We start from the raw sequence: 27,925 nt of genomic DNA, 5'->3' as shown, positions 1-27,925 counted from the left end.
CATCTTTCGTGAAGTGCACATAGACCTGTTTATTTACCTATATTAAGTATCGTTAGGGAGGTCAGAAGGCCACGCACCGCCCGCACACTTCTCTCTCTCAAGTCTTCGCACTTCAGAAGTTTAGCTTAAAAGTAAATTTGCTAAAGTGCAAAGTGTGTGTAGTGCCAACAGCAGATTCAAATCCCCCTCCTTCCCTCCCTGTAAAAATTTCTCATCTCCACCCAAATGGCAGAAGATTCCTGGCAGATGTTGGGGCTTTGGAGGTTCGGAGATCAAAATGTTCTGTGCAAACGCACTCTACTTCATACTTCACCTCCAAGATTTTTGCTAACTAACTCTTTACTTCTTTCATCCATTAAATGTGACCAGAGAAATGCCAATCAGTGAACTGCAAAGCTACAACAACAACTTATATAACATCCTACATGTCGGGAGGACATCTCAACGCGCTTCACATGATATAATAATCTTTGTATTTGATATAATACCTTATCGCGTCACACGTCTCAAAGTGCTTCACAGAATATAGTGTAAAGTGGATTGACTATGTATTAGTGGGTGAAACAAGGGAGGCAATGCGTGGATTGAGTGACCAATTTTTAAAAATTATTTTGGAGTGATTGTTAACCCCAGAAAGCAATCCACGAATCGACTAATAACCAGTTTCCTACTTACTGTTAGTTAAACTGAGGTGTGTGGAATAAGGAAACTTGCTTGAAGTTTCGCCCCAGCCACAAATTGAACCCGGATCCTCTCGCTTGCAAGGTGAACGTTCTAACCATAATGCTATGGGAAATACTGTAAAGTGCAGCGATAAGGATGCAGAACTGTATGTGTGTTTGAGTGTGTGTGTTGTGTGGGGGATCGTGCCAGTTTGCATATAGCAAGTTAGTTTGTGACATGCTGCCTGACCAAAGACAAGACTCCAATTGCATAGCAGGGACCTAGAGGGTGTAAGTGATGGGATAGTTTTCTGTGTCTCATGTGAGCGACAGCTTGCTGGGTGAACAAGCCAAGTGTTCACATCAACCTCCCCTCCGAGGTAAAATCTGAACGCAGCACATTACACTCACACCGTGTGGCTGTCCAAAAACATAATGAAAACAAGAAACCGTATGAAATGGTGAAGAAATCACATGAGAGTTTTTTTTGGTAAATATCAGGGCCACCCAGACTGGAAATCTGCAGATTCAAATCCCAATTAATGCTGAGTTAGCAGTTTGAGGCAGCACAATTGTCATCTGTGGCACACCTCCCCGGGAATGGGAAAATCAAAATCAGTTGGCGTTCCCAGTCCTGATGGCGCCCCACAGCCCCTCCGCCTGTGTGTGTGTGTTGATGTCAGGGCGATGACTGGAATGCATGCAGCCCGATTGACTCATCCTCCCCACTGGCGAGGCTGTGGGCCATTCTGGGTGGCAGAGGATGCTGTGTGTGCGGCACAAACACGATGCCACAGCAATCCGGTCAAAGAATCAACAGCAACAGAAGAGCCAGACGTTAGTAGAGCGGAGAGAGACGCCAACCACAGGCAAGATCCAACTGGCAAGCAACCCCTCCAGCCAGTTGCATTTGGCACTCTGTTCACAGTTGTTCGCCAGATGGAGATTTAATGCTGGATACAATGAGCAGAGGTTTCAGAGATTAATTGGACATGGACAATAATCCTTGCATTTGGTATAGCATCTTATCACATCACTGAGATGCCTCAAAGCACTTCACAGAGTATATTGCAAACTGGAGTGACTGTATTTTGTTGTCAAATTGCAGCAGCCAATTACGCACGGGATTGGGTATAGTGTATCAGCTTGGCTCTCGCCTCCGAGTCAGAGGACTCACACGGTCTTAAGTTGACACTCTAATGCAGTGCTGGGGGAGCGCAATATTGTCGGAGGTGCCGTCCTTCGGATGAGATGTTAAACTGAGACGTCTGTTGATGTTAAAGATCAGGTTGATGTTAAAGATCTCACGGCACTATATGAAAAGAGAAGGGAGTTTCTATCTCCTGGTGTCCTGGCCAACAATCCACCAAATTAAATTGATCACTCACCCCATTGCTGTTTATGGGACACTGCTGTGTGCAAATTGGCTGCTGTATGCCCACAAAGTCAGTCATTCTACTTCACAGTAAATCCTCGGAAGAGCTTTGGGACGTACACCCAATGTAGAAGGCAATATATCAAATGCAAGGATTATTATTATTATCGCTGCAGGGCTGGTCCCATTCAGCACTCACACACTCCGTACAATGGGTCTATGAGCCACCTGCTGCTCTCACATTCCCGCATTCTCCAGAACACATCTGTCAAGCAATCTCCAGCCCTCATCAGCTCAGTCTGGCCTGGGGCACTGCTCACTTAGCTAAGGATCCAGCTACCCTCTCCAGGGAGAGCTGAGCTAAGCCAAGCCATCTTACAGGTGTTGAAACACACTTGGTAAGCAGACCGGAGAAGACCTCCCCAACACATCCACACCACAGGCATACAACTGGGACACAGCGAATTTGTGGAGTTCCATAGCGTAGTGTTAGAATGCTCTTCTCACAAGCGAGAGGACCCGGGGCACTGCACTGGGGTATCATCTTAGACTACACGAGTTTATGTCGAGTTTATGTCCCCATGTAGGTTTTGAACCCACAACCTTCTGATTCAGAGGCGAGAGTGCTACCACGGCACGAAGCTGACATGTATGGTGTGAGATGGTGAGAGGCAAATGGCCCCTCCCCCTTCAACAGACACACATACAGACAAAAATGCTTTTCATTGATGCTGCTGATGAATGACTGGAGAGTATGGGTCTTGTCTGCCTGCTTGCCCACCCTCCCCCACATCTTGTGAAAGCAGCTGAGTAAATTCACATTCAGGACTGACACATGAAAAATTGTCATTTTCATAAACCACTTGGGGGAAATCAAAAAAAGAGCAATTTTCCACCTTCAGAATTATTTTTATATAGTGCTTTATCGTGCTGGGACTTGCCAGGTAATTGCCACAAACTGTAGTGACTGTTTTTGTTGGCAAGTGGATCAACCACTCTGTGCCAGCAAAATCCAACCAACAGCCATGAGATGAATGATTCAGCCCAGAACGTCATCCCATACCACGAGCTTAGGCCCAACATGTGAAACCGAGGCCCAGGCTGCCTGTTCAGGAAGACATTAAAGATCCCATGGCATTTTTCGGAAAGAGAAGGACGTTTCTCCTCATGTCCTGGCCAACAATCCCTCAAATAATATTGGTCACTCACTCCATGGCTGTTTCTGGGATACTGCTGTGTGCAAATTAGCTGCTGTATTCCAAGTACAAAACACAAAGTGCTGTACTTCACAGGATTTGCTGTAGGCAGTCTCCCAACGTAAGAAGCACTAAACCAAATGCAATGTTTTTTTTTAAAAAACAGGGCTCAAACCCCAAACCTCCTGACACAGAACTTATCAAACCTGGCTCTTTGCAAATGGGAATGAATTCAGCCTATTAAAGATAACAGCTGGGATTGAGGACCAGAGAGGGGAGCGATGAAGAGAGAAGCACAAGTTAATGAGAGTATTACTCTGAGTACATATGAGAGATAATAATAATAAACTAATAATCCTGGCAATTTGATATAGCGTCTTAGCATATCGTTGAGACATCTCAAAGTTCTTCACAGAATATATGTAGAGCAATGTAATGTCAATGTAAAGTGAATTGACTATTTTGTAGGCAAAATACAGAAGCCAATGGCGCACAGCAGTGTCCAACAAACCATCCAGAAAGCGATCCACTAAGCGACTAGCAACCGGGTTCCTACTTACTGCTCGGTAAACAGAGGCATGGGGAGTCAAGAAACTTGCCTAAGGTTTCACCCCACCCAGACATCAAACCCAGGTCCTCTTGCTTGTGAGTCAATGGCACCAACTGCTACACTATAGTGGTAATACCTCCTTATGGGGAGGTATTATCACTCCCAACGTAAAAGGTGCTATACAAATGTAATTTTGTATTACATTACTCTAAATACTCATGATAGAGTTAAGAGGAATGTTTCTCTAGGTATGTGTGAGTTGGGGGAATGCTACTTTAGGAATCGATCAGGGAAATAATACCGACTCCACACATTCTCTGTGATCCAACTTTATTGTGAAGGGCAGCAGTCAACACAAATTTCCAGTGAACGGCTAAGTTGTCTCACGCTGGGTTCACTTCAACAAGAAGTCTATTTTCTTGCTTTTCCCCCCACACTCGCAGTGAATTAATCTTTCTGTGGGAATGGGAATTTTGTATCTTTCACTGCAGCCTCCATCTCCTTCCTCTGCACTCACTGCCAACTCAGCCATTCCTTAAATTGAAACAGTAAGATGTCGGATGTACAGGAGAGAGAGAGTGTGTGTGTGTGTGTATGCAAGAGACCCTGCCCCAGAGGAACACATACAAGGTAGGGAGGGAAGCAGGTAGAAAGTAGAAAGACAGAGAAACAGAGAAAAATAGATAAAATAGACAAGGGAAGGAGGTAGGTAGAAAGGCGGAAGACAGAGACAGAAAGAAAGAGAGAGCCGCACACACAAACACACACACAACATAGGGAGAAAGCAGACAGAGAAAGGAAGAAAAAGACAAGGGGGGAAAAAATATAATATATATATATATATATACACACACACAATGAGAGAGAAATATAAAGAGAGAGAGTTGCATGGGAGAGGAAAGAGAGATATAGAGAGAGCAAGATTGAAACACACACACACATACACAGGAGAGAGGAGCTATCTCAAGGAATAAAAACGATGACCCAGTAATGCTGCTCACGAGGCAGTGACCCCTGCTGGAAAGTACCAGTGTGAGTGTGACAAGGACAGGATTGGGACTCAGTTCTGAGCTCCTGCCTGGGAGACAGAAACCCTGGGTTCACGTCACACCCTGTGTTTGACCGACCAGCCAGAAAAATCACAACTGAGCAGAGTCTCAGTAGCATTGCTAACACATTCCACACGGGTGTCAGATGGAAAAAAAAATCAGAGATAACTTACAGAAAGCAATAACTGGTAACGGAGGGGGGAATGGGTGAGGTGATTTTTCTCTTTCCCATAGGAAAGTTGAATTTGAAGGATATATCTCGTTCTATATTGAAAAAATAAAGCGCCACTTGTTATCTTTAGGAAATCACTGCCGGCTTCACTACCCTTTGCGAAACAAACAGAAACTCCCTCGGGCACTGGGAGGATCGGGGGAGAAGCCATCCCTCTCCGGGCCTCCAGCCAAAGGCGTAGCCGTACAGTAAATAAGATTACCACTGCCTCAGCTCCTCACAGAAATGCACAGGGAGCCATCACCAGCTTCCCTCTCGCACAGCTCAGTTACCATGGAAGCCTTGTGCTGCCCTCCTCCGCTGTATGGCCACGCTGTGTCGGCATTCCAGGCCAAAGACTGACTGAGCTGCTCCTCATGAAGTCACCACAGAGCCACCCTGGACATCAGTCCTGCAGCATAATGGTTAACGCGCTCGTCTTGCAAGCGAGAGGACCTGGGTTTGATTCCCGGGCAGGGCAAAGCCTTAGGCAGGTCTCCTTACTTCACGCACCTGTTTATCTAGCAGTAAGTAAAAACCCGGTTGTTAAGTCAATTGGCCAGGCTGAACCCCATTTGGCAGAGACGCAGCACTGCACTGACAGGCACTAAGCCTCAAAACAGCCCAGAATGGAGGTGAGGTGAATGATAGTGTCTGCTGTGCTGATTCCCGCCCTGTTCACCTGGCAGCGGGTCAGACTGCATTCCAACTCCTGTCATCATCAACCCCCAGCAGACAGCACTGAAGTTCATATCAATGGGTCGGATTTTTTTCTCGACATAATCACCCACCTAGTCCTGCAAAAAGGTGCAGCTCAGTATGTCTTTGTGAGACATACCAGAGGTTCAAATCCTGGTCTGCGTTGTAAACACAGGCAGCGTACAAACTACAGTCAGACTGTAATCACAGACATACACACTACAGTCAGTCTTGTAATTCCACACACACAGAACAAACAACAAACTACATTTGTATACCCCCTTTCCCGTCGGGAGGACATCCAAGGTGCTGGACAGTACACGCGCACACCACCATTGCAACAGCTTGCATTTATATAGCGCCCTTTACACGCCACGCAGTGTCTCGGAGCACTAAAAGCGCTTGCACACACCAGTCAGTCCCGTAACTACACATACACTGTACACACTACATTCAATACTTTAATGCAGCAATCTCCCTCTCCCACAGAAAACACCCACCCACCCACACACGCACGTACATGTATGCACACTTCAGTCTGTCCAGCAACGATAAACTTGCTGCTGCTGTCCAACAATTTCACCAAGCACGAGGTTGCAGAAGTCAGCCAACACTTAACTCAATTCATATTTAAAGCAAACAGAACAAGCTCAAGCAGAGATCAAAGCTACTAAAAGACAGCAGCACACAAGGCAGGCTGCTCTCTGTTTAATAAATTCACTTTCCGCAAAGTTTTATTTATTCCGGGAGATTGAAGTAACTTCATGTTGACTCCAATTACTTGTTAATGCTAATTTCAGGTACCAAGATGCTATCAGTGACTGTGGCTGTAAACAGAAGATACAACTGCATTGTTACAGCGCCTTATGTCAAAGCACATCTCAGAACAGTTGGGTACTGTTCACTTTCCACTGTCCTGCCCCACCCAGTGGTCTGCGGCCCAATGCTTCAAAACTGACCCCATCCCAACTCACGGGAACCAAAGTCTGTTACCAAGCTGTGGCAGATTCAGTCACAAGATCAAGAGACCAACTTGAGCGAAGAGAGCTCCTCGGCCCATTTGAGTTTGTCCTTACACAATACTAACTTTACTGTAGCATCAAGCTATTTCTTAATTGAGCCTCCATCCTGGGCTCAGTACCACTTCCTGATGGTGTTCTCTGACTGTTCATTGCCGCTCTGCATGGAGAGAGATTTCTGACGTCAGTCCTCAACTTCACACTCCTGAATCTTGCTCCCTGTCCTTGGCATATTTTGAAGTATTGTTCCAGATTTACTTTTTCTATCCCATTTACCATTTTATGTATAAGATCAACTGGCCTTTGTATAGTGCCCTTCACATAAGGTATCATCTTGGGGCACTGAGGGAAACATACCACTTGATAACATATCTGGTGATCAAGTCAATCCTTCAAAGCTCACCTTTCTAAGACTACCAAACTGTACTGAAAGCACCACATTGTGAGATTCTGTCACAAACTGGTGTAACTGGGTATCAAGGGTGATTCATAGATCCATTGACTGAATGGCCGGCTAGGTCTGGACTCGTTTTAAAGAAAACAGCTTGATGCTGTATTAGGATAGTGGTAGGTGGATATTCGGAAAGAACGAGATCAAATGACGAACGAACCATCTTTATCTGTACCTCTTGTGATCAGTTTCATTGCTCTCCTTGCTCTCAATGCTGGATCAATTGAAATGTTGTCGAGAGATTTTTGTTAGTTAAGATTGTCAAGGGATTTGGAGCAGAGGAGTTGAGGTATAGATCAGCCATGATCTAATAGAATGGCGGATTAGGCTCGAGAGCCTGAATGGCCTGAATGTTCCTATGTTGCAATGTACTACCTGCAGGACCTTTATGTTACAGCAGCCAGAACTGCACACACAGGCCCAAATGAGGCAAGCTGGGGATCTGCACTCACCGATTTGGCAATATCACCCAGCATCCTGTTTGACTTGTTTTGCAGCTTCACTGTTTTGATATGACCGATGAGGCAATGAACTAAATCCTTCATATTACTAAGTTGCACCTTATCCCTAGAGCCTTTCTATGCCCGTCAAGCTTCCCCTGTAAGATCCTTTTTGCCTCAAGTCCAAAACTCCCCAGAACTCGACATCAACAACAAAAAATTGCATTTTTACACAGCGCTTTTTACATCCAGCGGACGTCCCAAGGCAGTGGATAATGAGTAGTTTGCACGCGAGCTGCAACTTGGGATCAGAGAGGGGTTGAGGGAAGGGAGGAGGGTGCGGAGGGGGGAAGATGACCAAAGGCACGGTCGAAAAGGAAGGTCTTGAGATGGGCCATGAAGGAGGCAAGAGGAAGAGGCTCTGGGATGGAGTTCCAGAGGATGGAGCTGAAAGCCCAACCGCCAACAGTGGAACAGGCAGAGTGGAGGGAGCAGTGAAGTTTTAATCGGTTGTAGAGGGAGGGAAAAGCAACATCGCGGGGTGGGCTCAGGTTCAGCCAGCATTCCTCAGTGGGGATATCAGAGCTCAGCCTGATCCTCACCTCACGTGGACCCCTGGGGTGGTGCGGAAGCCTATTCAGGACTTTGAGCTCACATAGTCCAGGCTGACACTCCAACGTAACCTGTTGATATTGGTGCTGTCCTTCAGATGAGATAGGACAAAGGAACATAGGCAATGGTTGACGAAAAAATATCCATCCAGTACACCTTCTACGGTCCTGGCAGTCGCATGCACATGTCATGTCCTAAACTGCTCATATACTGTATTCCAAAATATTATTTCCTAAACAAAATTTATCTCATTTGCATTTGAAAAACACTTTCTACTTCCACCGTCTCCCTAGGAAGCATATTCCAGTGATTTATCTATGGCGAATGCGATGAAATACAATGAAATGTGAAACCGAGGTCCCGTCTGCCTGTTCAGGTGGACATTAAAGATCCTATGGCACTGTTCGAAAAGAGAAAGGAGGTTCTCTCTCCCAGTGTCCTGGCCAACAATCCCTCGATAAAATTGGTCACTTACTCCATGCCTGTTTGCGGAACACGATGAGGAAAGGACCAACTCAAAGCAGCTTTGGTGCAGCCACCTGCTGACACACATCGTTCGACCTCACATAGGAACACAGGAAGAATGACCGTACATTGCTGTAGAACTTGCAACCCTTCCCCACCAGGGACATGAGGAGGGGAGGGGGGGTGGAAAAAGAGGGCTGGAAAAGGAGGGAATAAATAACCATAAAATAACTCCATCATAAGACAAACACACGAGAAACTCAGCACTTCAATCTAGTTCAAGAAAAGCATAGACGTGCGCAACTCTCTTAGACGACTCACCAAGGATCTTCTTCGACTTTGGTTCAATCATTCAACAACACAACAATAAAATCACATTTATAGAGCGCCTTTCACGTCGGGAGGACGTTCCAAGGCGCTGGGCAGCCAGGGGTCAGGACCCGAGCATGGAGGAGGGGTGGGGTAGGGGTGAGGGAAGGCAGAGAGGTGGGAGGGCGACCGAAGGCACGATCGAAGAGGAGGGTCTTGAGACCGGCCTTGAAGGAGGCAAGGGAGGAAGCGAGGTGAAGGGACTGTGGGATGGAGTTCCAGATGTGGGGGCAGAGAGGCCTGAAATCCTGGCATCGATGGTAGGGCAGGTCGGGCGGGATACATGTAGCAGGCCAGAGCCTGCTGAATGGAGGGAGCGGGCAGGTTGGTAGAGAGTCAGCAGGTCAGAGGTAGGTCATTTCAAAACAGTGTTTTTATTTCCCAGACTGTTCCCCACTGCTGGGTACATCGAAGTCCTGTAGTGGTTAGTGCACTCGCCTCGCAAGCGAGAGGGCCCGGGTTCGATTCCCGAATGGGTAGAAACCATAGGCAAGTTTCCTTACTCTACAAGCTCTGTATACTGAGCAGTAAGTAGGAATCCAGTTGTTAGTTGATTGGCAGATCACTTTCTGGGGGTAATAATCCCTCCCCCAAAAATTATTTAGTCACTCAATCCACAACTTTGTGGGACACTGCTGCAATTGGTTGCTGCATTTCACCCACAAAATACACACTCAATTGACTTTACAGTATATTCCGTGAAACGCTTTGAGGCATCTCAAAGATGTGATAAGGCGTTATATTAAATGCAAGGATTATTATTATTATTATGGTAGCCTCGTGGGAAATCTTCCCTCTGTACAAACATCCTTACTGCAGGGACTCTCTCTCCATCTCCTGTCCCCAAACACACTCACAAACGGTTTACACCACCCTGCGGCGGACAGAAAATTCTGGAATGTTAATCTGCAAATACTGTGGAGCTGGCGAGAGTTGACGGGAAATCAATTTTGCACAGAGCTGTTCCACATGTAACCTCTGGTTCCCCCCTCACTCCCTCCATAAATCACAGCTGTCAAGCTTGCTCTGTGGAGAAAGTGCTTCATTTTCTCAGTAAATATACCACTTGCTGAGGTGTCGTTTCATCTTGAAAAACCCATGTCCTTCCCCAAATCGTCAAAGACCAAATCCCAGCAACTTAAGCAATCCTCGCACACCAACCCCCTCCCGACAACAAACATCTCACTGAGACATTAAACATCTGGCCAGAGTAGTGAGGCTGCACTGACTACACATCACAGAATCACGCAAAGTCACCCAGTCCTGTCTCCTTGGCTTTCAAAAAAAACCTTGTGAATAAAATAAATTACTCAATGGAGAGAAAAATCTAACACACGAGGACTAAGCTTGCTCTGGACAAACAGACTGAGTAAGCAGGGCTGAGGGTCGATCGCTATCCGCGTGCTGGAGTGTGAACAGCATGTGAAAGTTTTGCCCACAAAATATACAGTCAATTTACTCTACAGTATTCTGCGAAGCACTTTGAGACGTCTCAACGACATAATAAGGCAGTGTATCAAACTCAAGGATTATTATTATTATAACAACACCATGTCACTTCTTGAATCCATTTGAAAAACTATGCACGTTTGGATCTCAACATGTGGAAAGACTCAAACTTCCCAGGCCATATTCCCTGCCTCAACTTCAAGCACTATAAGAAGCTTAATCTTGTATCAGAAACCACGTGTAACCTTTCATCGGGGGTTTCAAGCGTGAACTGATAGACCTCAGTACCAACTCAGGATCATCAATCAGCAACAGTGAACAAGTGGTTAGGAATCCTTGCTGAGCCTGACAGTTTGAGGGAGCTGGAGGAACATCGGTGGAGACACAGTCAGCACTGAGCACTGGCTGGGAGGAGTGACTTCGTCTAGGGGTAGGAGGTGGAGGAAACAATGCAACATTAGAACAAAGTCAATTAACCCAAATAACATAATTAAACTTCCTTCCATTCTTCGGATGAGGCGTTAAACCAAAGTCCCGCCTGTTCAAGTGGATGTTAAAAATCTCGTGGCACTATTTGAAAAGAGAAGTTTCTCTCTCCCTGTGTCCTGGCCAACAAGCCCCCAAAATAAATTTGGTCACTCACTCCATAGCTGTTTGTGGGACACTGTTGGGTGTGACTGGCTGCCTCGTTCACCCCAAAACACACAGTCACTCCACTTTACAGTATATTCTTTGAGACGTCTCAACGAGGTGATAAAGCGCTATATTAAATGCAAGGATTATTTTATCCCAGGTAAACTTCCCAGTTTCTTCAAGGTCAACTTTCAGCCAAACAACTAAAATTACCTAGCTTATGGGGACTGTTCAAAGGACACAGTCTGCAGGACTCCAACCAGATGATTCATTCCAACACAGCAGGCTCATGGTGGCACATGCCCAGAGTTTCGAGCCTATATTTACACCGTAAAATGAGGAAGGTTACATGGAAATGTGACTAATTGTAAAAGGGCTTGCACTCAATCCGCTAGTCACATGAGGTAGGCAAGAGGTAGGGTCATGCCAGCGGTTATGGGATGGATCGTGTGAAGATAACCAAGTTTGCTACAACACATTCCTCTGTTTATCTAGCAGCAAATAGGAACCCGATTGTTGGTCGATTGGCAGATCACTTTCCGAGGGTAATAAACCCTCAAAGGAAAATGGTCACTCAATCCATGACTGTTTGTGCGACACTGCTTGTGCGCAATTGGCTGCTGTGTTTCACCCACAAAATATAATTAATTCACTCTACCGTATAATCTGTGAAGCACTTTGAGATGTCTCAACGATGCAATAAAACACTACATCAAATGATAAGGATTATTATCAACTGCTATAGTGCCTTTCACATCAGGACGATGTTACACAGAATATACTGTGAACTGTAGTGACTGTATTCTGTAGAAAAACAAAATATGAAACAACCCAGACTTGAAGTGGGTCAGCGCTGTGGTTGTTTGTGAGAACCACAAGCTCTCGCATCAATGTCAGGAGTCTTGAACCTCAAGATATCATTATTGTGAAGAGCCTTTTGGGGATCACACGTTAGAAGAAAGGAAATCTGAATTGTATTCATCGGCATAGTGCTCCGCCACTGTCAAACACTCTGGGACGCTAACCTACATTAGGGGCGCTATATAAATGCAAATTGTTGTTGTGAAAGTTGACGCCATGTCTGTGGATGATGTCACCAAGCGGGAGCATGTACATGTTGAAGAGGAGAGGACCAAGGATAGAGCCACGAGGAACACTGCATACGTCCTGTGTTAATCGTTTTGGGAATAAAAAGATTATTTTTATTATGGGGACTGTTCAAAGGACATGGTCCTTTGCGCCTAATACTCTCCGGAATTAGGTAAGCAAGGTGCGTCCCTCCAGGGGGAGAGTGCGAATTCCATTCCAACAATCTATCTCTAAAATTTCCATGTGTAGGTGGGATGCATGGAATTCTCAGCTTGGTTTGCATACTCTTGAGCATGGTAATGGGTTTCCGCATGTGTCAGACATCAGTTGACCAAAAAAAAGTCTCACTGTGTACAAATGCAGGAAGTGGATCGACCACGTGCCCGCCTTGTTCTACCTGTGGTCACGCAAGTTATCTTGTGTCTGGCACTAGCCTGGTCTGCAGGAAGCTGGGCTCACAGAACACAAACACACACACGCGCGCACTCCCCAGACAAGCACAAAGTCTTCCTGCCAAGCCCACAGCCATTCATCATGTCATAGCTCACACAGTCTACTCTCTGCAGTCCAAGCAGCCTCTCCACTACAGGCAGAGCTGAGTGAAGCTCCCATGGGACGAGGCACGAGGTTCCGGCACAGATTATCTCTCCGGGCTTTTCAAAGAATCTTTTCATATCATTTTGTTCTCATGTTGCTGTCCACCCTCCCCCTACACCCTCCGTCAGATGCTATCACTACACTGAATGGCAGTCAGCTCTAACCACACTCATCATTTCAACCACAGGCCCTTATTGTTGAATATGTACATGGCATTTTATACCAACTCAAATGATTCTCCCGATTCTCCTCTCCATCTCCCAACCATTTATAATAAACCTTGCATTTGATATAGAGCCTTATCACGTCGTTGAGACATTTCAAAGTGCTTCACAGAATATCCTGTAAAGTGCAGTGACTATGCATTTTGTGGGCAAAACGCAGCAGCCAATTGCACACAGCAGTGCCCCACAAACAGCCATGAATTGAGTGACCAAATTACGTGCAGTGCAAGTTGTTGTTGTTGGATGTTGGGCAAGGACGAAATTAATGAGACTCTTATTCCCCCAGCCAACAAATTCCTGGTGGTGCTGTTCCATGTCTACGCTCACTTCACTGTGCAACAGCAACAAAAGTGAAGCAATCATTCGATTGCCAAATGAAAAGGGGAACATGAAATTCACAGCACAAAAATGGCTCACATTAGTAATTTTATTCACATGATCCATTGGATCTAATCCTACTCTTTTGCTTATCCTCCTTCCCCATACAGTTTAATCTTCCTCCACTTCAAGCATTTGAGTGAACCCCTCTCTAAATTAAACCTTCTCTAAATCCCAAGAATTGATGGGCTCTGCTTCATATACAGTCTGTGGCAGAGAATCCCACAATCCAACCATCCTGTGCGCAAAAGCTGTGTATTTCTCCCCTAACCTCTCCTTCAATTCTGCAACTCTGTGACGTTCCACAGTCTGAGTCATAGCTCTGTGTAACAGCCACCGCCTCTCTGGCACAAGTAACAACCAACATGTAGCAAGCCACCAGAGGAAGAGCAGACACAATCAGCCACAGATGGGAATCATGCATCTCCTTAAAATGGCCAACGTTGCAATCTTAAAGGGACACACACACACACAGCCCCTTACTCCAAAATATGGACACTTCTCTAACCAGCGATTAGGGCTGCAACTTGTATCATAGGAACAGTCCGCCCCTCGAGTCTGTTCCGCCATTCTATTAGAAGATGACTGATATGTACCTCAACTCCATTTACCCGCCCTTGCTCCATATCCCTTGATAATCTTACCTAACAAAAATATATCTACCTCAGTCTTGAAAATTTCAATAGATCCAGCATCCAAAGCCTTTTGGGGGAAAAAATTCCAGATTTTCACTACCCTTTAGGTGAAAAAGTGCTTCCTGATTTCACCCCTGAATGGCTTAGCTCTAATTTTAAAATGATGTCCTTAATCTGGATTCCCCATCAGAGGAACAGTTTCCATGTAGCTACTCTATCGAATCCCTTTATCATTTTAAATGCCTCACTGAGATTACCCCTCAACCTTCTAAACTCAAGGGAATAAAAGTCATCATTTCAGGGCAAAGCTTTATCTGAATCCAGCCCCCTCTCCCCCCATCCCCTCCACCTCCATCCAGGGGATGGTGGGGAAGGGGGTTGGATTCCACCGCTCTCTAACAGCAATCCTCGGAATAATATGTTAAACCACAAACATTTGAGAGGTTTTTAAAAAAAAACAGAAGCACCCACATACTTCCTGTGATTTATCTGCTGTGCCAAGCATCGCACCAGACCACCACATTCTGTGGGATTGAGACTAGCCAAATAAAAGGAACCAAGCCTTGCCTGAAACACACCCTCTCCTACTTCAGAATCAAAGGCCTTTAGCTTCCACCTCTCAAACGTCCATTTCCTCTTTCACTCGCTTCTCCTCAGTTAATAATCCTTAGATTTGATACAGTGCCTTTAAAAAGGCACAAATAAGACCTCAGTTTAACACTTCATCCGAAGGGTGGCACCTCTGACAATGCAGCACACCCCCATCACTGCACTGGAATCTCAGCCTAGACTGTGTCAATATAACCGCTGAACACTAGGAATTAAATCCATATGGGATCGTCACTCCTAATGTCTCGTTCTCCTGTTACCCATTTCACTTAGACCTTCTGTTTGGATTTTTGCTTTCTACTTAAAGTCTGGGTTTAATAAAAGCCTGGGGTGGGGGGGGGGGGGGGGGCTCCAAGTGCTGGTGAGCGTTTCCACGGTAACAGCAAGTTACACACGGTTTCTGTCCAGACAGACACGGCCTCTTTTGCCCTTTCTCTCAAGGCCAGCTCCGCCACATTCCAACCTCCAAAGATCACCAGGTTTCACAGCAACCAGCGCAGATCCCCTCTCACCACAGCCCGGGGCTCGCTCACTCACTCACTCGGTAGCATTCTCATCTCATCTCGGAATCAGAAGGTCATGGGTTCAAGCCCCCACATTGGGACTCGGAATCCATCTAAACTCCAATACAGTGTTGGTGGTGTACTGCATTGTCGGAGGTGCCGTCCTTCAGATGAGACATTAAATTGAGGTCCTATCGGTGCCTGTTCAGGTGGGACTTTAAAGAATCCGTGGCACGTTTGAAAAGAGAAAAGAGTTCTAGCTAATAATCCCCCAAATCTCACAGTTTGTCACTCACTCTGTGGCTGTTTGTGGGACATTGCTGCATGCAAATTAGCTGCCACGCTTCACCCACAAAACAAGCACAATTGCACTACTTTACAATAAATCATTTGAAGTACGTTTGAAGTCTCAACAATGAGATAAGGCTCTGTATCAAATGCAAGGATTATTATAACTCCTGGAGCATTCGGCAGCCATCAGCATAAAAAGCACGTGACAGTGTAATCCATAACCGTCTGACTCGGAGGCGAGAGTGCTACCATGGAGCTAGGCTAACACACAAAGCCAGGCTGGTTAAGACCAGGATAGAGCATGATGCCTCCCTGGCTTCAATAGTCTAACTGTCGAAACGAACCATGAAGAATGGTGGGTTGTGTGAGATGCCAAGCATTCAGGCACTTTGGAACCTAGCCCAACATCGAGCAAAGAAGGTGGCATTTTTTTCAGGCGTTGAGAATGCAAAATATGAATGAACCTGCCTGCCTGAAATGCCAGTGTCACTGGGACTCACAGTGAGCTGCTCATCTAACAGATAAGGCTTGAGCTCACAGGTTAACGTTTAAGAGGTTAAGGTTTCTGCAACATCCATTGGCCAGCAAGCCGTTCGTTCATACTTTGCATTAAGACCACCTTCTGCCTGTGAGCAGCACATGGAGGGAGGAAAACGACAAGATGTGCAAAGTGGGTGGAACTGCCATCTTAACATAGAGATCGACATCAACAAAGCAAATATTTAGCGACAGAGGTTCGTCTGACAGAGCATTCCAGCCGGTTGCATCAACAATACCATTGCAATCAGCCACTTCCAACAAACTTGGTATCTTTCCCAAGGTACTTGACCTTTCAAACAATCTGCTCCCATTCTCTGTGCTCTGAACCCAGCCAGAGTCCACCCACATTGATCGGGAAGCATCTCCTTCATGTTACAGCTCACTCACCCCCGGGTAATTGTGGTAAGAACAGCAGGCTGGCCAGTATATCGGACAGGCTTGGGAGCCAGGTGAACAGGGACGCGGACATTCTCCGTCCTCTCCCCAGCAGCGCTCGGCAACACTTGAGAGTCTGTGTTTACCAAGCATTAAGTAGGAATCCGGTTGTTAGTCAAATGGCAGATCGTTTACCAAGGGTAATAAACCCTTCAAAATAAATAAAATAATAATTTGGTCACTCAATCCCCGGCAGTTTGTGGGACGTTGCTGTATGCAATTGGCTGCTGGGCTTTCTCCCCCCAAATATACAGATACATCTATATCAAATGCAAGGATTATTATTGATTGGGTGTTGAAAGATTAAAGGGGGAGGGGCAATTTCACCCCACCACCACCACCACTCCTATCCACAAGCTTAGTCATGGCTCCATGGATGCCAGTCACCATGTCAGACGGTGACCAAGTCACGCACACCTGATACCCAAGCCTGAGGATGAGAATCAAGCCCACCCAGAGATAACCACCCTACAAAGACTTAGCTTCTTACCCCCAGGCAGCAGTGGACAATAGAGGCTCAGAGATCAGTTGTCACCCTGCAACTGCTGCCCACGTGCACAGACCAAATCAATCCCCAGGCTTTCCTCCAAACTTAATATAAGACCATGGGGGGAAGGAGATTAATAATAATACTCGCATTTGAGTTAGAGTCTTACACATTGTCGAGACTTCTGAAAGCACTTCATGGGATACTCTGTACTGTAAAGTGGATTGACAGTGTATTCTGTGGGAGAAACACAGCAGTCAATTGCGCACAGCAGTGTCCGACAAATTAAAGCAACTCCTTACATAAAAAGGGACTAAGAGCAATTTCTACCACCTTGATAATCAGAGGCTCAAACAAAGGGGATTGCAACAAGAGATGCTGACATGACAGCAGATCATTGGAAAGCTAATCAGTGCTCCATCCCTGGCTCCAACACTCACCCAATCTCTAGGGATAGCTGTTCTATGCAATATCTGTCTCTTCACTGGAAACCATCTTCTGGATTATGACACCTAAAATTTTTTAAACATTGGAATTGCCGAAAGAACTGCAGTCAAAGCCGCATTTTGCCCACAAAATACGCAGTATATCCTGTGAAGCGCATTGAGACGTCTTGATGACTTGATAAGGCACTTTATCAAATGCAAGGATTATTATTATTGAGAAAGAGAAGGGAATTTCTCTCTCTCCCTCGGTGTCCTGGCCAACAATCCTCCAGATAAAATGAGTGATTCACTTCATGGCTGTTTGTGGAATATTTGTGGTGCACAAACTGGCCGTTGTTTTGCCTATACAAAACGCCACTAAATTTATGGAAAAGTGAAGCTCTTTGAGGCGATTGACAGGTGCCCCCAGCCATGTTGAGCAACACTCAAGGACAGTCCCTAACACACCCCAAGTAACCACAGCTTGGGTTAGATGGTTCCAGTGACCTCAGTGATGAAAATACCGAGGATCCAGATGGGTTTGCCAGTTCTGGGCTTAAGTCACAACTCAAAGTGAAAGAAGAGCAACAGGGTTCTGCCAGGTTTCATTCACAATTTAGCAGCGCGCTCATCGAAAACCTCAGTGACCTAAATAATTCAATCGAATTCAAATCCCACAGTCACTCAGTGAGCCCACTTTACAATAAATCCTGTGAAATGCTTTGAGACATCCTCCCGATGTGAAAGATGCTCTACCAAATATTATTTTTATCATCATCACCTGGCACAGTAGCAAATGACGCAAATGTCCCATTTTAAAAAGGTGTCTGGCACAGTTACACTCCAGTAAATTATTTATCAGCCAGCGCCTTGGTACGTCCTCCCGACATGAAAGGCGCTATACAAATGTAATCTTGTTGTTGTTGTTGTTGTTATGGATTAAAAATAAACATTTACAAACTGAATGATGAGGAAAGAGATGCAGGGAGAAAAACTGCTTACAGAAGGGGGCAGATGAAATTTAATATGAAAAAATATGAATCAATTCACTTTGGTAGGAGGAATGAAGAAGCTATTTATCCTGTTAAAGGTTGGTAAAAAAAAAGGAGTAGAGATCTGATGCAGATTAATAACTCTAAAAACAGCAACCCAGGTGGATAACGCCACAAGAAAAATGCAAAGAAAGGCTTATGTCCAGAGGAACAGAATACAGAAGCAAGGACATAAATGTTACATCTGTATAAAACCTTGGTTAGACTTCACTGGAGTAAGCCAGTTGCCAGCACTCTGATTTCTGAGTTCTAGTTCAAGTACCCGTGTTGAGACACTGAACTCATTGTTTAAGCTTCCCTTATCTGTTTTACAGATGAGGCGTTAAACTCAGATCCTATCTGCTGGTCTACAAGTACATGTTAAAGATCCCATGACACTATTGGAATTGAGAGGAAGTTTCTCCCAGTGTCCTGGTCAACAATTCCTCAAAGAAAATTGACCATTCATATACTACACGAAGGATATTACAAGCATGGAGAGCGCACAGTATATTTTTACAAGAACATTAACAGGAATGAGATTGATTCAACGATCAGGAAAGATGGACAGATTAGAGCTTTTCCCTGGAGATGAGCTAATTCAAAGAATCAAAAGAGGTATTTAAAATTATGGAGGGATTCATTAAGAGAATAGAAATTGATTGTTTCCCTTGTTGGTGAGTACATTACAAGGGGGCATAAATAAGAGACACTGAGATATAAATTGTAAATAATCTTTGCATATCATGTCGTCAAAGTGTCTGGAGGATTTTTAATTCTAGTGTCTGTGTATTTGTTGGCACACTCTGAAAGCGAGTTTAGGAGGAACTTCACACAGATGGAGGTGAGAACGTGCAACTTGCTGCCATAACCTGTGGTTGCAGAATCATTGCATTTAAGAGGAAACATGAAGCATACATAAGGGAGAAGGGAATAGAGGGTTATAGGGGAAGCCTGGTGTGTGTGTGAGTAGTGTGTGTATATGGTTAGGATGGTGGAGGTTGATGTAGAGTATGAACACCAGCATGGATTAGTTGGGCTGAATGACGTGTTTCAGTGCTGTAGATTTCACGCATTTCAGCCCTGAGTCACACAGATCAGGAAGGTCCCAGAGGCCAGTTGTGTTTAGTTGGCTAATCTTAACCAGGGCAGCAACTGGTGGTGGTGAGGGGGTGGGGGGGGAAGTGGGAGAAAAAGGCTACAATTCCTGGCCTGAGAAAAAAAAGATCATCCAAGGATTTGTGCTGCTTTGTAAAATATAAATGCATGTGGAAATCAGGGAGAGAAAAATTGGAGGAACATGCAACCTCAATGGTCACATATTACAGTACATCCCACATGGTGAAAATGCCAGTGAGGCCTCATGATCCTTCCCAAGAACATTCCTCAACACAAATTCACTCCACTTTACAGCATATCCTGTGAAATGCTTTGAGATGTCCTTCTGATGTGAAAAGTGCTATACTGTCACTGTAGTCGACAATAAGCATAAATCCAGAAAATCTGACCAAGAGCCATCCGAGCTGACAGCTACTGTATTGCCCAAGAGTAAAGCAGTCTCCGAGCGACTGAATGTCTACAGCAGGTGAGCAAACACAGCTCATCCCCACAGAACAAAGCAACCCACAAGGTGCACCTCAGGGAGTATCTCTCACTGAAAGGACGGACGCCGTCCTCAGCTCTCTTAACACTGAAGCAATCCGTTGGTGTGTGTGTGTCTGTGTGCACGTTGCTCAGAGGCATGCCTCAGTCAAACACTGCCCTGTTCTTTGCTTGGCTTGTACCAAACCCCGAGCTGAAGTTGGGAGCTCAGAGTACAATATCCATTGGAAATCTGACCTGATTGGAGCGATTGCAGTGGGACTGTCCAACACAGAGTGCTCCCTTACTCCACTTCTAATTGAAGGTCCCACCCGAAACCATTGACCCACTTCTCTTTGTGTTATCCAGCGCTTTAAAGGTTTCTAACTACATCTATTTCATCGACAGCATGAATCATATTGTGCAGCATTGGCAGTGACCATGCAAACCCTTTCAGCTGGTGAACAAAGTGTGGCACAGGAATGTGCAGAGGAAATATTAGCTCCTCTCTTTGTCTTGCAATGGACACAGTTTTGCTCTGTCTATACACTTGAATGGAAAGCATTCTGGATAGTGTGTGCCAGTCATGAAAATACCAACAGCATCCACCAATAGGTGCTGGTCATCCCTCATTCCACGACCCGCTTACATAGCTCAGTTAGATCAGCTCAGAGCATTTACTTACGCACAATATCCGGTGCCATTGCGACGGGTCTCACACTTCCCCTCATTGATGCACGGCTCAAAGGCGTTACGGCACTGTAATGCTGAAATAAAACAGAAATCCTTTGTTACACTCAATGTAAAAGCCAATGCTATTATCAACTCGATTCCCGGGCAGGGTGAAACCTTCGGCAAGTTTCCTTACTACACATGCTCTGTTTACCCAGCAGTAATAATAATAATAATAATCCTTGCATTTGATATAGCGCTTTTCACGTCGGGAGGACGTCCCAAAGCGCTTCACAGAACACACTGTAAAGTGAATTGACCGTATATTTGTGGGCGAACGCGGCAGCCAATTACGCACAGCAATGTCCCACAAACAGTCATGGATTCAAAATGACCAATTTATTATTGTTTTGTTTTTTTGGAGGGATTATTATTGGGCGTATGGAGTGAGGAAACTTGCCCAAGGTTTCGCCCTGCCGGGAATCAAACCCAGATCTCTCACTTGCAAAGCGAGTGCTCTAACCACTGAGCTACAGGACTCCATAAGTAAGTAGAAACCCGGCTGTTAGTCGATTGGCGATCACATTCTCGGGGTAACAATACATTAAAAATAAATCATTTGGTCACTCAATCCCCAACTGTTTGTGGGACATTGCTGTGCACACTTGGCTACCGAGTTTCACCAACAAATATAGTCATTTCAACTTACAGAGTGGGCGAGAGCTAGACAGCAAGCGTTAGGTGACTGTAGCTTTAAAGAGGTCAACAACAGCTTTAAGAAAGCCACCTGAACAGCCTATCCGAATAGTGAAAGCAAAACGCTGTCCGATTTCAAACCAGGGTTATATTTAATTGCCTGTCAAAACTTCCCGTCCGACCAGTTTCTCATTTACATCACAGTAGTCAACTTGAGCTGGTTAGGCCAGCGCATGTCTAACCCACTTGCCTTGACTGTATGTAACTTATTATAAACTGCAGCCTGAAACAGGAAGGCTCAAAGCACAAGTCTGTTTTAAGCAATGCAATGGGAGGGGACAGGAAATAGAGTGAGTGGGTCGAACATTTTCAAGGCTCTGTCTGGAAGCAGCTACACGTGCTGCTGGATCCCCAATGTCTCCTTCTCCTTTCTCCCCCCACGATTCTGTACTTCTGCCATTCAATAGTTTCTCAAGTACAGGGGGGTGTGTGTGCATGCTCACTCAATCAGAACCTACCAACACACAGCACACAGTACAGCACCAACACACACACTGCAGGATGAGCACACTCAAAAGTTTTTTTTTGGTCAGCCGGATATCTAATGTGTCTAAACCATAGTTAAGAGTACCCAAATTAGACTGTGTACTACAGATGCACAGAAATTTCCCTTCTTCTGGAATTCAGTGCTTATGCTCTCCAAATCCAAGAAAATATTAGCTGCAGGTTTGGTGAAAGCTTTCTGACCCCTGGCTGTGTATTAAGAGTCTAACCAGATAAAACCACATAGCTTGCCACCGCCTGTCAAGCTTCCCATTGCTTGTCCAGCTCGGACCACCCTACCCGTTAAGGTTTTGGCTTGCAGTTGACAGGAGATGAGTGGGAAGATTCATTGCCACCAGCGATTAGTCTGCCCTTCCAAGACGTGCCAATCAGCCAGGACTTAGAAGGGTATGCTGTACCCTTGAGTACTGTGGACCTGCCTGGTTCAGGAATCCAGACCATCACAGAGGGTGCATCAATTCAGAACATTCATTTGCCAAGCACGTCATCTTGGAGCCAGTTCAACTCCACGGAGATCCTACTTACTTATGTCATTCCCCATCCCAGGACAACACACATACACACTCACAAACACACAGAGAAATCACTGTACAAAAAAGAATCCTGCTTCCCACAATCTGTGTAAGGCAGAAATCTTCAGCAGTCTGTGTGGTGCACAGCTAACCACACACGCTGAGGTCAGGTCAGGTCAAACCCCACGCATTAAAAAAAATACTAACGTTTCAGCACTGCACTGCACGCAATCCACTCTCAACAACAACAAAATTACATTTATAGCGCGCCTTTCACGTCAGAAGGACATCCCAAGGCGCTGGACAATCAGTGTTTCAGACACTAGCTGGGGATCGGATTGGGGCGGGTGGAGCGCAGGGTGGGAAGGTGGGTGATCAACGCATGGTCGAAGAAGAGGGTCTTGAGATGGGTCTTGAATGAGACAAGGGTGGGGGCGAGGCAGAGGGACTGTGGGATGGAGTTCCAGAGGGTTGGGGCAGAGTGGCTGATGGCCCGCCAATGGTGGGGTGGATGAGGTGGGGGATGTGAAGCAGGACGGAGCCCGCTGAGGCGGAGGGATCGGCAGGTTGGTAGGGTTTAGGAGGTTGCAGAGGTAAGAGGGATCGAGGCCATGGAGCGCTTTGAAAGTGAGGATCAGGATCTTGAACTATATCCTCTGTGTGATGGGAATCTAGTGGAGGTGGGCGAGGATGGGGGTGATAGGATCACGGAGCCTGGTGCAGGAGAGGACATGGGCTCTCACAGGGAAACAGCATGTGCCAACAGCATGGCCAACTTGCTCTCCCTCTGGTCAACAATCCCTCAGATAAAATTGGTCACTCACTCCATGGCTGTTTGTGGAACATTGCTGCGCACAACTGATTGCCACGTTTTGCCCCAAAAATACAGTCACTAGACAGTATATCCTGTGAAGAGTTTCGAGACGTCCCAATGGCAAGATAAGGCACTGCATCAACGCCCTCAAATCTATATCATGTGCAAGCGCACCGCATAAAACTACCCCCGAATTGGTAACTTCAAACAGGAAGCTTTGCTGATGGCTCATGCAGGAAACAAAGATGCCACAGTGGTTCATCAGGAGGTACTCTTGTGAAATTGTGAATTTCAGATGAAGGAAGAATTTTGGGGGAAATGCCTCGACACCTAACCAATGCTACCTCTGATCTGGAAGAGTTCAACAACAACATGGAAGTGGAATGGCGCACAAATAACAATACAAATTGACATTGATACAGTGCCTTTTTGGATCTTCCAAGGAGCTGAACCCGAGGTTCACCCCCAAGTCTCGGGTGGGGGCCAGGGGTTGAGGGGAGGAGAATAATCCTTGCATTTGGTACAGCACCTTTCACTCGGGAGGACGTATCAAAGTGCTTCACAGGATTCACTGTAAAGTGGAGTGAGTGTATTTATGGGCGAAATTTGGGCACAGGTGTCCCACAAGCAGTCATGAAGATGGGCAAAAGCGCCGACAAAGAGGATTACTAACAACGCGGCTGTTGAATTCTTTTGCCCCATCGCCAATCCATCTAAACACTCAACACATGACACTGTAAATGCTTTTTTTTAAAGCATCGGGTTTCACAATAGAATTCAACCGAGGTGAAGCAGCAGCATAAAACACAACGTGGGGCATGCGCACGTCTGAACAATGCATCTCAAGAGAGGTGAAACCAATTTTGACAAGCGCACACTATGTGCTTGTGTTTATGTATGTGTGTGTTTGTGTATATGTGTGTGTTGGTCTGCCTATCTGCAAACACCTCAGTGTAAAAATCAATAGCATTTCACATCTGTGCGGAGCCTTGTGATTGCACACATCAAACGGATGCAGCTCAAAGCCACACAACAAGCCTTGAAGTACAAACGGAGATCTTGAAGAGGCAGACTTCAGCGATGCCTTGAAGACTCCTTAATAAAAGCGCAATAGACATAGCTCAAGTCAACAGCTTTCTGCCCCTTTTAATAAGCTAAGCTCGCTCACAGTGCAGCTGCCCACCAGGGATTTTCATCCTTAAGTCTTTAAAAGAGACACAAGATAAAGGGCATTAAAGACAGAGAGCCAATAATCCACAAGGTCACAGGTTCAAGTCCTGCTCTGTTCTGCATTACCTAGGGCAGCAGTGAAGGTCTCTAAATTTGGTCTGAGTGCCCCTGGGGTGGGGAAACCATATCAGCCTGGGTTCCTGCTTCTCGTCACAGCCCAATGACTCCTGGCTGGAAGGTGGGCATGTGCTTCTGATGCCCCCTGTGGTCCCATACCCTGCTGACACTCACAGTCCAAACTCACAGAACAAACAGGCACTTGGGCAAGGTTAGCGGATGTGGGCAGTCCCTGTGGAATAACAGCCCAATGAAGGAAATAATAATCCTTGCATTTGCCTTATCACCTTGTTGAGACGTCTCAAAGCGCTTCGCAGAATATACTGTAAAGTGGATTGACTATTTTGTGGTTGAAACGCGGCAGCCAATTGCATACAGCAGTGTCCCACAAACAGTTATGGATAGAGTGACCAAATTATTAAAGAAAAGACAGCAGAGGGGAGAGCGTAGGGGAAAGAGAATGAGAGATAGGGAGGGAAAGGAAATAGAGGTACGTTCGGGGTTGGGGAAGGAGATGGAGGAAACTTTTTTTTTAATCTGAAAACAAAGAGTGAGGAGGTTTGCTGGATGATATGAGCGGCTGCCATAACATTTCTCACCTGACACCACCTTTCAACACTGCAAACACATTTAAATGTGAATCAACAGCCTAGGACTGTTTTCCACCTCTTTTTTTTTAAAAAAGCACACACTCAGTGCGTTTGTAATCTTTCATTTCCCTTCCTGGCATCAGCAACAATTCAATGACGCAGAGAGAGAAAGAGAGCGAGAGAAGGAAGATGGATTTTTTTCCTCAGTACTCACTCCCTCTTTTTCCCTCACTCTCCCCATCTCTATCTCTCGCTTTCTCGCTCAGTCTATCTTGCTCTCTCAGTCTCTCTCCGTCAGTCATTCTGTCTATCTAGGCCTCTTTCTGCTCTGGGCGTCCTTCTCCATCTCTCGCTCTTGTAGGCTCGATCACTGTCTTGTTCGCTTTCTCTCTCTCTCTCTCTCCTTCTGTCTCTTTCTCCCTTTCTCTTCTGCTCCCCTTCTCTTTCTACAGCATGAAGGTTTAAAGAAACTGGCTTACAGGGCACAGCTGAGGATCAAGCTGAATTCTCAATAACAAGCAGGCTGGCTGGCTCAGTGCCTATCCAGATGTGGCAGTTCTGCCAAAATATGTGCCTGTCTGTGTCTTGTGTCTATGTGTAGAAAACTAATAAATCAAAATCACCACGAAACACATTCTCTTCTCTGAGCTCAGATAACAACTTGCATTTAAACACCAGCGGCCTAAGTAAGATCAACTTCACATTTCCACATCTCCACTTTATTTTTGTTTCTCTCTCTCTCCCTCTCCCTCTCTCTCTCCCCCCCCAACCCCTCTCCTCCTCTCAACTCCACCCCCAGAAACAATATCCAAAACCCTTCGGGGACGAAAACTTCACTGCTCGCAAAAAGTTTGAGGCACAGTTTAAGATGGGAGAAATCTTTTTTTTTTTTGGGGGGGGGGGGGTTAAAAAAGTTACCAGTTTGAAGGGTACTGGTACTGCTCTGAAGTCCAAATATTTCACTCCCACCACAAAGAAACCTTTACATTGTTCCTCTTTCTTGAGGCTACCCAGTGGATAGTGCAAATAAGTTACGAAAAGTCGCAGAGAAGACAGAAAATGAAACAAACGATGATCAAATCCTTGCAAAGAGCTTTCCCCCCCCACCCCATCCCACCCCATCCCACCACCACCACCACCATCACTGAACACAAGACCACAGACCCTGATGACGATGGGACCAGACTGGGAATGGCTTACGAGACGCCCAAAAGCGAAAGGAAGTTTTTTTTCGGGTGGGGGGGGTTATTATTATTTATTATTATTATTAAGAAAAAAAATCAATAAAAAGTAAGGGGCGAGAAGCCTGGCCGACCTCCTGCCACCCCCTCTGCACAGCAAACTGCCCTGTGCCTCAGCAGGTTCATGCCTGGCCTCAGGGTACTAACATGGGGAGGGGGGGGGGGGCTTCTGCCACACTGTCTCCCCGTCACACTGTCTCCCCCACCCCACCCTCGCAGTCTGTCACACTCTGACAGTGTGGTGGGGGGGGAGAGAGGGGGGAGCATAGTGGGTTAGACAAGGGTGTCAGTGTATCACTTTGGGGGGGGGGGGGGCGGGTTGGTGTGCCACATGGCGGGTGTTGGTGTATCAGACGGGGGAGGAGGAGGGGGGGGGGTCAGTGTGTCACATGCGGGGGCTTCAGACTGGGGGGGGGGGGTGAGGGAGGTGTGTTGGTGCGGGGGGGGGGGGGGGGCTGGTGCATCTAGTGTGCCAGATGGGGAGGGAGGGGGGGGGTGTAGGTAGTGTGTCAGATAGCAAGGGGTTGGGGGGGGGGGGGTCAGAGTAGTCATCAGATGGGGGGGGGGGTTAGTGTGTCAGGTGAGGGGGGGGACGGTGAGTTTACAGAGGGTAAGAAGCTCGCTTTGAGAGAGGGGGGGGGGGGGTGTCATGAATGTTGGGCACCATCACCCTCTCCTCCTCCTCCTCCTCCCTGGGGCAGCAGTGGCCACGAACCCCCCCCAAAAAAAAAAAAGAAAAGCAGCTCTCACTCACCTCCACACACAGCGACAGCCCCCAGGAAGCAGCACCACCACCAGCCCCAGCAGCAGCCCCAGCAGCCCCAGCCCGGGAGCGGTCTGCCCCCCATCCCCTTAGCCCCTGACTGGAGTCCTCATGGGGGGAACGGGAGAGCCGGAGACTCGCGGGGAAAGAGAGAGAGAGAGAGAGAGAGAGAGGGAGAGAGGGAGTCCGGAGGAGAGCGGAAAAAAAACTTTGGTGGCAAAGTTTGGGGAACTTTTTTGAAGAGCGGAGAGTGAGAGAGAGAGAGAGAGAGAAAAAAACTTGTGTGAGGGGAGGAGGGGATGAGGGGAGGAGGGGGGGGAATGGGGAGTGTCGAAAAAAAAACTGTGTGTGTGTGTGTGTGTGAGGGGATGAGGGTGAGGGGGGGGTGAGGGGAAGGGGGTGGCGGTTGCGCGTCGCCCGAGAGAAAACTTTTTCAAAAACAAAACCCCCCCCCGAGGAGGACGCGCCAGAGACGACGGCGGCGGCGGCGACGACTTTTTTTTTTGGGGGGGGGGGGGGGAGGGGGGGAGAGGGAGTCACGACGACAAAACGGACGAGAAAAGTTTTTCTCTCGGAGTTGGAAGTGAGTTTGCGTTGCGTTGTTGTGTGTGTGTGAGAGAGAGAGAGAGAGAGAGAGAGAAAAAGAGAGGGAGGGCCGAGGATCGAACCTCCCGCCTACAATTTGGCCCACATTGCTCACACTCCCCCCACACACACACACACACACACCACCTCCTCCTCCTCCTTCCCCTCCACACACACACACACACACACAACCCAA

The 27,925-nt window shown here is 46.5% G+C and overlaps 1 protein-coding gene across 1 annotated transcript in view; it reads right to left on the bottom strand.

Moving 5' to 3' along the window:
• Window positions 1-27,432, bottom strand: part of LOC103184811 (notch receptor 2) — a 68,488-nt gene extending 41,056 nt beyond the window's left edge. The window contains exons 1-2 of the mRNA XM_042334906.1: window positions 27,136-27,432; window positions 20,691-20,772 (exon numbers count right to left, since the gene is read on the bottom strand). Coding sequence (XP_042190840.1) covers window positions 20,691-20,772; window positions 27,136-27,229 — 176 coding nt within the window. The 5' untranslated portion in view covers window positions 27,230-27,432. The remainder of the gene's footprint in view (window positions 1-20,690; window positions 20,773-27,135) is intronic.
• Window positions 27,433-27,925: the final 493 nt, after the last annotated feature.

The sequence above is a fragment of the Callorhinchus milii genome, unplaced genomic scaffold (assembly GCF_018977255.1).
Source record: "Callorhinchus milii isolate IMCB2004 unplaced genomic scaffold, IMCB_Cmil_1.0 Scaffold5, whole genome shotgun sequence".
Lineage (NCBI taxonomy): Eukaryota > Metazoa > Chordata > Chondrichthyes > Chimaeriformes > Callorhinchidae > Callorhinchus > Callorhinchus milii.
The sequence above is the reverse complement of the archived record's forward strand: the minus strand, read 5'-3'. Positions and strand labels throughout refer to the sequence as shown.